Source organism: Cryptomeria japonica, chromosome 5 (genome assembly GCF_030272615.1).
Source record: "Cryptomeria japonica chromosome 5, Sugi_1.0, whole genome shotgun sequence".
NCBI lineage: Eukaryota > Viridiplantae > Streptophyta > Pinopsida > Cupressales > Cupressaceae > Cryptomeria > Cryptomeria japonica.
Window position 1 is genome coordinate 333347360 of NC_081409.1, and position 10898 is coordinate 333358257.

Genomic DNA, 10898 nt, shown 5'->3' on the forward strand with positions numbered 1-10898 from the left:
TCTCCTTCAAGCATTACGTATGTCACGAGTCACAGGCTTGTTAATACCAATTTTGAGGTAAGTTGTTGCGACATTGTTTGTTCTCTCTGTCCAACAAATTTTAATTGTAATTTGTGACTTAAACAAGCATTTTCATTTGTTAGGAACAGCATAAATCTCTACACTCTGAAACCTTCATATCCAATGAATTAAACATTTGGATAAATGAAAAAAAATCTGACTGCATTCTTATCTTTTTGTTCCCAAGCTCCTCACATTTCTAAGCTTTCTATTCCACCCCATCTTTGCTTTCATTCGGCAGCCAAAATCTTTCACATTATTTATTTTCATTCATATAGATTATTGGTTTTAGTTAATTAAAATTGGTAAGCAGTGCATAGTGTAAGATTTTTATAGTTATTATAAGTAAATGTTTGGATATCATTTTTATTTATTTACCGACTGCATCTCTTGAGAAAAGAAAGTAAATTTACAAACTACTGAATACAAAAGTTACTGTAACACTACAACATAGCCTTACAACATAGCCTTGGAAGAAGCTTCATTGGAAAATTTCTAACACTACGTTACATTAATGTATCTAAACTATCTTAACCTTAAGAGTAAATTAATTTATATTTTCATCACTGTATATTAGCTTATAGTTTTTGGATTTGATTATGTAAACAATTTTTCCATCAACTTTTCGGATCATACTCATGGATCAATTGTTTTAATACTGTGAATAATTAAGAAGTGCAGAAGACAAGGGTAATTAAATACAAAGCAATAAACAAGGATGCTTATTAAGAATCAAAGATACAAATAGATAGACAATGCAACACTCTTGCCAATCTGTTTACATGGCACATAAATATATAAAAAAAAATCTGAGCTGCAGGAACTGCAATTTTTCAGGTCATCTGGGCTCTGATCAGACTTGGAGTGCTTCTTAAGCAAGCAATCAAAGTACATATTTAAGCGGGATAGGCTGTGATGTTGAACTCTTGCAATCCTACATCTGATAGAGAAGTGTTCTGAGATTGCCTTCCTCCACACCAACAAATAATCATAATAATGCCAAGAATCTCTAAAGAGACAGTGATATTAACCTCATGATCCAAGAATCAAATGAAATATCTACTATATACAAGTTTGAATATTTTGTTTAATCAAGAAAATGCAGGGCAGCCTTCAACTACAATGCCCTTGGCAGTGGGGCATGATGCCAAAGGGCATCCATCCAAATTTTCTCCCCACCAATTCAAGGAAATATTTTCCAATCCCAAGCACACATATAGTAGCACTCCCATGAATGCTAATCCTGCATCCAACCCAGCTGAAAGCACATAATTATGCCTTTGCCACCAATCTTTCTTGTATCTATAGATAACAAAGCTGAAAATGAATCCCGTTAGTATCCAGCTTGTGTAATTGACAGCTGTTGCAGGGGGCATCATTCCTGTTGCCCCAATTAGTATTGGCATATTAATCAATCTGATCCATTTTTTGTCTGGGTATGCTTTATGAACCAGCCATACCAAAAGTGGAGCAATTGCCCCACCTAAGAAAAACCAACTAATGGACTCATATTTGCCGAGGTCTCCAAAAATCCTCCTGGGTCCTATCAATCCCCATATTACAGAGGCATCAAAGAAAACCCGGTCCATTGGACAAGTCCAGGGGCTGTTTGAAGGCAAGACATTTGTGTCACAGATATTGGGAATGGTCTCCATCATCCACCAGGCTGTTCCTAAGTACACTATTGATGAAATTACTGTGCCTACTACCTTTAGAAAACACAAATAAGGATATAGTTAGTTACATGAAATTTAAAAATTTGGAGCCCTGCAAAAGTGTCATTCGAGTTCAATTATATACCTGTGCCATGAACATATTTCGTGGGGGGATTTTCATATAATGACCCAGTTTAAAGTCTTGTAAGAATGTGAGGGCTTGAGTCATGCTAATGTAACCGTATACTTTGAAGCATATGTTTGCAACTGGTCTTCCAGGATAAATGTAACCTATAATGTATTCCGTGATGATGTTCAGACCTGGAGCCTGCAACAGCGAGATAATAAACATATTTAGTTTATAGCTGTAAATACTCTCAAATTCGACAGATATATTATGATTAAGATAACAGAGGTTGTCATTTTAACATCAGAAATAGAAGTATTAAGACGAGATAAATTTTAAATTTTAAAATCAACCCCTGCATAGCCATTAACATCATGTGGTGCCACAATATTTGATTAGGAACTATTAGCACATGTCCATTCTCAAATGCTAATTTATGTTTAGTTCAAGTTTGCGACTTAGCGTGTTCTGTAAAAGTAGTGAGCTAATTAGCTCTGAACAGTGCTTCAGAAATTTAATTTTGAAGAATAAATAGAACAAAAACACCAAGGTTTTCAACTACCTTAAGGCTTACACTGATTTACACTTAATATATGTTTATATTCAAAATTAAGATCATGGCATAGGAGGAATATATTTAAGCATCCAATGACTCAGGAAATCCCCCCTGCCCTAAACAATAGTTAAACACGATTATCGTTCCTTGCTGATTTCAAGACTTGTGAGGTACGTTCCATGTAGGGGGTTATTGCTTCAATATTCAAGAGATAGGTGGTTCCATGAAAAATTGCAATTTTAAAAATGCAAAAGAGGAGGTTGGATGTTTCAAATTTAAAAATTCAAAGAGGAAGTTGGAGATATGCATCCACAGCTTTGGGTTATATAATTTTATTGCTACATGGCATATTGATATTAGCAGAAACTAGAATACCATTTTTAAATTTAAAATAAATGTCACGGAGTTGATAATTTATGTTCTTTTGGGAATCCTGGTCATACTGGTATAGGTGGTATTGGTAGGGACAGTTCTGGTGATGTGCAGTTTTGTTTTTCCATTTATAAAGGGCTTCACACAAATAATTTCATAGAGGTTCTTGCCATCCTGTATGTTATGGAGAGAGGTGGTGCATACGTTGAATGAGCAGCAATTGGATGATGCTAGTTGGTATTTAGCTATTGTTATTAAACAGATTCTAAGTTTGAGTGGGTCCTTAGAATCTATTACCTTCTCTCACATTCTTCGGGAGTGGAATAGAGTAGCAGATTGTTTGGCCCAATAGGCATCTGAACGAATGCAGGGCTGGAATGTTGTGTATAGGAGATATTTGCCTTCAGATTTATCTTATATGTTTGAGTACTTAGTTGTGAAAGATAAAAATGTGCAATTGTTTGATCTTTGTTGGACTATTAGCAATTCTTGCTTTGTAACTCTTTCCTGTGATCAATAAATTTTTACCCCTTTTAAAAAAAATATATAAAAAATAAATTTATGTTCCTCCACATGACCACAAATGTAACCATGTATTCAGCCGCCACCAGAAAAACAGCTTTTTCAAACTGGTGTATTAGCATATACCTAACCCTTTTTGGAGAACTTCACAGAAGATATCAGTTTGTTCTATGGATCCTGATTTTCACAGGATTATAAAATATTTTCTGTTTAGCTACAAGCATTGAGATTTAGATAACCGAAAAAAATCATTAAGCACAAAGTTTTGAAGGCTGACTAGAAAAGTTACTCATAGGATTCATCCAAGGTTTACCTGATTGGTGGTTGCAGCAATAATGCCAATAGGAAGTGTGAAGACCAGAGCAATAAGACATGCAAACAGTACTCCCCACCAGGGTAATTGAAGCTGATCAATGTAGTACTCACATGCAAAGATGGACAAAGCAATAGTGCCAATAAGTATTAGTTGGAACCATAATTCCGGCACCTGTTTGTATTTTCTCATTAACTTCGTGTGCACATCCACTGAACGATCCGTAAAAGCAGACATGCTCAGATGCCAAATTTCTCTGCACCAAAAAAAATGACATATTAATAGATGCAGCCAATCAGGCCTATTATGACGGGATCTCAGAGTACTATTGATTCAAAAACAAGATACTAGACATGGAGACGTATACATACTTTCCATGGAAAAGAAGTACATGAACTATTGTGGCAGTCAAGGCAGCGAATCCCACTCCATACGTCATAGCAAAGAAGGTACTTAAATTTAATGTGCCATACTTCTGATAGGCGGCTAAGTCCAGATGGAAATTTGAATCAATAATCTCGGAGATATTGTACTGATGGCCAGAGGAGGTGAAAAGATGACTAGAAAATATGGGGAATGTCTTTGCATCAAAAAGATTCATCCAATATGCCAATGGTGTGATCACATACATTACAAGCACAAATCCAACAGCTACATTGGCAATGGCAAACCAAGGACTAGCAAGCGGGCTTCCCAAATATGAAGAAATTGTGGACCAATCAATACCAATTACACCTATACCAAGACCTTGCATTCCTGAACCCAGTTGTTGTGCCAGTACAGATTTAGGAAATATCCAGCAGACCCATGAAAGTGATGTGATCATGAGAAACATATAGCCTGGTAAAATATAATAGGCAAAACTACATGTAAGAACTAATAGAAAGAACTGATTTCTCGTAAGGCCTCCTTTGGGTCTCTTCTCCTTTTCATGAAGAGCTCTGCAATCATAGCAATTGAAACAGCATAAATTTAATTAATGTTCAAGTGTCCACCAAGTCTAATTTGGTGTATCGATTCTAATATGATTTCAATTCCAAAATAAATGAATACATTAAAAAAATGGGTTGCAGTAGATATTCAAAGTAAACGAGTTCCAGCATCTCTATCCATATTAGGACAAGAAAAGAGAAAACAAAGTGACGAGCTAAAGCATACAATGGGAGTACCTAGTAGATCTCTCCAAGTAGAACAAATAAAGAAAGCATCAGGTGAGTACAAGAAAGATGTTCAAAAACATACACAGTCACAAGAAAGATGTTCAAAACACAGACGAATCAATAAAAGATTTATGTCATCATTTGCTACCATCGAAAGTTGAGATCATGGTGATTTATAAGATTTGCGTTGACATTTGGATGACACCTTTGAGGTCTACTCTACCTAAGATGCTATTTGATTCCAATGTCTCTTTCAGTATGGCCTATTTAAAGTTTCTGCCACTCTTGGTGTTTGAAGCTATGGTCTCACTGATTTCTTAGGTTTGTGATGATATATGGCTGAGGCATTTGGGGTCTGTTCTACTTCTGCCTAAGAAACGTAATTCGAAGAGAACCGAAGGTATCTTGCAGCATGGGTTACCTAAAGGCTGCAGCACATGACATCTCATAACAAGTGATCATTGTAAGGCTCCCGAGGTCTACTCCATCTAAAGATAAAACAAGATTCCCAAGCCTCATCTGGAATGTGCTATCCAAAGTCTATTGTACTCTAGACATTTGAAGCCATGGTGATTTTCAAGGTTTGTGTTGATATTGAACTCAGGCCTTTGAGGTATAGTCATATAATATACGAAGTGATTCCAAGGGCTGTTATGCCATGGGCAATCCAAAGATAGAGATACTCTTGATGTTTGAGGCCAAGGTGACTAATAAGATTTATACTGACATTTGCTCAAGGCCTTTGAGTTCCGCGCTACCTCTGATACAATGTAATTTTAAGGTCTCTTGCAGCATGGGCTATCCAAAAGTAGAGTATGAAAGTATATGAGTGGGCAGCAAATTTCCCGCAAATCCGGCCTAGAGATGCTCATATTCTAAACCAGAGGTTTCATTTTATTAGTAGTTCATCGTCTGAGAATGAAAGGTTAATCACCTGAAGAGAGAAACCTGGACAAGATTTGACGGCCACCACATGGCAGCAGGCTCCACTAAATATCTTCTGAAGATTCCTGCCCATCCAAATCCCAGTACCTAAAAATAAGAAACATCGCCCAGTTACATAATAGTCTGCATGGAACAAAAAAAATTCATATGCAATAGGTACAGAAATGAACCTGGGTTGTTATAACAATGAGAAAAGCAACGAACAGATCCAGCCTCTTCTTGTAGAAAATCTTGACAGCACTTACTATATGAATAGCATACACACTGCCAGCTCCTGAATTAGCAAAAATTGTAATAAGCACATGCTCCTTTATGTTAAACGGTCCAGGATTCATTGAGAACTCCCACTTGCTTCCAGCAAATAACTTCCTCTTGCTTAAGGTAGCTGCCATTAGCCGGCCAAGAGGAAGTACTGCAATCTGAGCAGAGATTGCAGTTACAGAGAGGGGCTCTGTTCTGTACCAAAAGAACTGATTCAGAAAAGATAACAACACACATGACAGAACACCAAGGACCCACATTCTGAAGGTCAAAGTAGGCATGCTTGGGTCATCTGTTGTGGGCACAGTAAGTGCCACCTGTTCAACTGGTGATTGTTCATTTTCATCTTCTGTAGGAACCAATCCATTCGCAGGATACACATCCTGGTATGAAATTATGTCTCCTCCTCCATCTTCTCTGCTGCCTGTAGATCCATTAAAATTGAAAATAGGTAGATTTTTATTGGCATTCATGAAATCTTGAAAGGTCGGAACTATAGGTAGAAACAAAATAATTGCAGATTTTACACATTCTCTTACAGATTTTAGATAAGACAACAAACAAAACGATAACATCTTGACGTGAGAATTTTTTAATCTAACATCATGGAAAAAAATTAATGTTTTGTATTAAATTTTGTGATCCAGTTAGGAAAAGAAAGGCTCCTGTAATTATTATAGATAACCATGAAAGAGCTGAAGATAAACGGAAAGAACAGTTTCAACTTTCGAATAGTTAAATGCCTTTCTCTCACAGCCCAGCAAAAACAGGCGTCTTCCAAAATCTAACTGCATTTAAACTGTTGCCTGATTAGTTGTTTTCAACATTAAATTATTCATAGGTTGCGAGTATGAACTAATTAAATTCAATATAGTTGCTCAATTTTAAATAGCTTCCAGTTCCGAGACTAACAAATAGATTAATAATTTCAGCCATCAGGATCCAGACTTCCCATATATTTTCAGGCATCAGGATTCAGGGTTCCCATAGTTTCTAATATTTACAATATAACTTTCTAATTGTTATTTTTAGTATAACCAGTGATTTGCAATCTTATGTTGAACCTGCTGGCTGCCATAGAAGCATTGATTCAAAAACCTTTACGTAATTTTGATAATCAATATATTTTAGCAACTTTTTGAAGTGTCTTTAAACAATTATGGTATTTAAAAAATAAGTTTTATTTTAAGTAAAATTTTATTTTATTGAATTTTTTTTTCATAAAAGACGTATAGAAGGTATCAATGAAAATTCTTGAATTTATGATATGAAGTATGGGGACAGAATTTAGGAGTTTTGTTTAAGATTAAATTGTATAATATGAATCAACTCACAATTAATCTATATAATATTAACATAATATAATTTCAATGGTTTAATTCATTTTTATCAAAAAAAAAAGATAATTGCTGTATAAATTAATTTCTCAGGTTAAATTTCATTGGTTATAGTTAAATTATAATTGAGAAAATTTAATATGTATAATATTAATGATAATTAAACCAATTCAATAAATAATATAATCTATCAGAAAATAATTTGAAATAAAAATTTTCCTATGAAAATTTGTGTATTAATAGTTTTTATAAAAAAATATCTTTTTAAATAATTGATAAAAATATTTTTAGATTTAAAATTTTGCAATAATTTTAGAATTGATTTTTCCCATAAAATTACAGTGATTATTATTAAGAAAAACATAGTCATTAAAAGATGATACCTTGTATTAATAGTTTTTATAAAAAAATATCTTTTTAAATAATTGATAAAAATATTTTTAGATTTAAAATTTTGCAATAATTTTAGAATTGATTTTTCCCATAAAATTACAGTGATTATTATTAAGAAAAACATAGTCATTAAAATATGATACCTTGTATTAATAGTTTTTATAAAAAAATATCTTTTTAAATAATTGATAAAAATATTTTTAGATTTAAAATTTTGCAATAATTTTAGAATTGATTTTTCCCATAAAATTACAGTGATTATTATTAAGAAAAACATAGTCATTAAAAGATGATACCTCGAACCTCAGAACCTATCAACTCAGTACATACATCAATTTACTGAGAATGTATATCAAAATAATGATATGAACGTTTTTTACTTATTTTTTACTTTATTTTAAAAAAAATCCTGTTACAAATTTCTTGAAAATTCCCAATCACGTTGAATCCCATCTTATAAAAAATTATCAGAAATGAAAATTTAAACTGAAAGTGAAGACTGAAACACAATGATGCAAAAATAGAGTTTGCATTAAAGAAACAAAAGTCTCTGCATGATAAAGCATTAAATGAAACCCTTTTCTGTTTCTGTTTCTTTTTCAGTTTCTACAGGATAGAAGCGACGAAGAAAAACACACAAATTATACGAGAACGCAAAACAGATATATTTACATCATTTTGGAGAGGTGAACGATTCTTCTGTGCAACAAATATTCTCCATGCACAAACTCAATAAAAGCAGCAGTTTTGCGAATGGAAACATAGCAGGCTTGATGAAAATAAAGACGGAGAAAGCAAAACCAGTGGTTTGTTGAAGAGAACAAAACGATAAGCAAAATCTTGCATTAATACGTACCTTTCATTGTAAAAGACTGATCGAACTTCCAAAGAAGCTAAACCTTCCTTCCTATACAGAGCTGAAATGAAGCAGATCAGAGCCTAGAAAAAGCATCTCTGCCTTAAAATATTTAACCTGCAAATACAAGATGTGGCGGCACTTGGAAGATTATTCCCCCGTTTTAGGCAACTTGTCTTAGACTCCGTAAAAATATAAACGCCTACATTTATGTTGCAGTTAAATACGGCGGGTCATGTGAGACTCAAGTCTCAGAGTCTTTACTATACGACAAACACAACTTTTCTACCAGTTGCATGTGCTACTTTTAGGAAGTTGGAGATAAAAACAGAAAGCCATGTGATTGATGAATCAAATGTGATATAATTTTATATATATATATATGTATGTGAAATTTATGTCTATTTATATCAACTAAATTTTGGGAGTTTTTGGATTGGTTTTAATTCAATTTACTATAATAGATTGTGAAAATATTATATTTTTATTTCATAGTAGATGCTACTTCTTTAAAAAGACATGAAGATATTATATTGAGATGTTAGAATCTTTAAAAAGAATTTATTCAAAACAAAAGTACACAATAGATGAAAGAGCACTATACAACCCTGTGAACATCCACTAACTAATCTAACATGTGAGACAATTCTAAAGACAATTGCCCCCTATCAACAATAGTCCAACCTTGCATTTGATCAAAAGCCCATTTGGCTTGGAGACAATCTTAGCTCTCTAGTATCCTGATGATGGATCACGAAGTGTGATTCGAAATGGTGATACAAAAATTTGTTACACAATCTAATCCAAAAAGTGTGAGATATATTAAGCTATGAATTATGGAAATTCGATATCATTAATCTATCTAATAACCAAAGCTAAGTTCCAACTAACATCATCTATTCGCTCCTCTTTTAGCAAAGTCACCACCACCTAAAAATCAGACTCACAAATAATCCTTGTCTAGCCAAGCATACAACATTGCTCTACAACATAGAAAATGGCGAGAGCCTCCATGTAAGTATTTGTATGAAGACCCTTATAAATAGAAAAAAGAAACTGAACATCTTCAACACTATCACGCTCTACTTCACCAATACCAACATGATTAGGATTCCCCCGAGAAGAGCCATTTGTATTAATTTTCAAAACTCATTGAGGAGGAAGGGTCCACTGACCCTCCCGATTTATCTTTTGCAAAGGATGTTTGCATTTATTCCTCACTTGAGCTACCTACCACTCCTTCCACGAAGAGAAGGGTCATTTCCCTGAAGGGGAAAATTAAACCAATTGCAAATATCAACATTTTGAGGATCCACATTGCCACCAAAGTCACACTTGGCCAGGACAGCCTCACGAAGAGAGTGAATAATTTTCGACCATAAGTGGTGAACAACCATCCCAGCATCATAAAAATCCAATGATTCCTCTCTAACTGAATATGCCAGATAATGAGAGTGGGTCTAAGAACCTAGGCAACTTAAAGAAATGGGGTCTTAATAGGGGGCTTACCTCAACAGGCCCAAAACTCAACCAAAGAGGAGACATGCCAACAAGCTTGGTTCCAAATGCTCCACTAGAAGTACCAAATTTCCTTACAAAAAGAGCACTGAAAGAATAGATGAGAGGCACACTCTTCACTATTACAACAAAAAACACACATAGAGATGATAGTTCTGATACTTAATGTTAAGTACAGATGCCAAGCTAATAAGATGAGAGGGGCGGAGTGAATCATACAAACTTAATCTTCCATAAAAACATCAGATTCAACCTCGGTAACATATACTTTAGTAACATAACCAAAACTGTTAAACATGCAAACTCAAAAGCATATAAACATCATAACACTCATAACACCAGATTTAACGTGGAAACCCAAATAGGGAAAAACCACTGTGGGATTTCGGACCCACTAAGAAATATACTCTTCTAGAGTATGCTCGGTTAAAAGCAAATCCTGTTAAAGATTACAAACACATTGCTAGATGTGGGGTGAACTCACAATACTGGTTCCCACTTTTTAACCAACTTTGACACTTAGATGAATATTTTGAAAAAAACCTTCACTTTCTGACACCTATAACTTTTAAACCGTTAAGAATTTGAAGATGATATAAACTAGTGATTTTTAACATCTTGTTTGTAGATTCTAAATATATTTTTTGCAAATTTGTTTGAATAAAATTTTATTGATTTTTCCATCTCCCTCAAAAAGTGGTTGTTTACAACAAACAACATTTTTTAAGAGTGATGTGTATCCCGAAATGCATAAATTGTTTTCTATAAATGATAAAAACTTAATTCTTTTGGATTTTGGTTTGTAAAATCAATTCCTAGGGCG

The 10898-nt window shown here is 34.0% G+C and overlaps 1 protein-coding gene across 1 annotated transcript; it reads right to left on the reverse strand.

The window, feature by feature from the left end:
• Positions 1 to 769: 769 nt before the first annotated feature.
• Positions 770 to 8788, reverse strand: LOC131061971 (oligopeptide transporter 7). The gene is made up of 7 exons (XM_057995806.2): positions 8558 to 8788; positions 5881 to 6395; positions 5700 to 5797; positions 3977 to 4546; positions 3606 to 3861; positions 1861 to 2043; positions 770 to 1769 (listed from the first exon to the last, which is right to left on the reverse strand). The coding sequence occupies exons 1-7, from the start codon at positions 8562 to 8564 to the stop codon at positions 1152 to 1154; spliced, it is 2247 nt and encodes a 748-aa protein (XP_057851789.1). The 5' UTR covers positions 8565 to 8788; the 3' UTR covers positions 770 to 1151.
• Positions 8789 to 10898: the final 2110 nt, after the last annotated feature.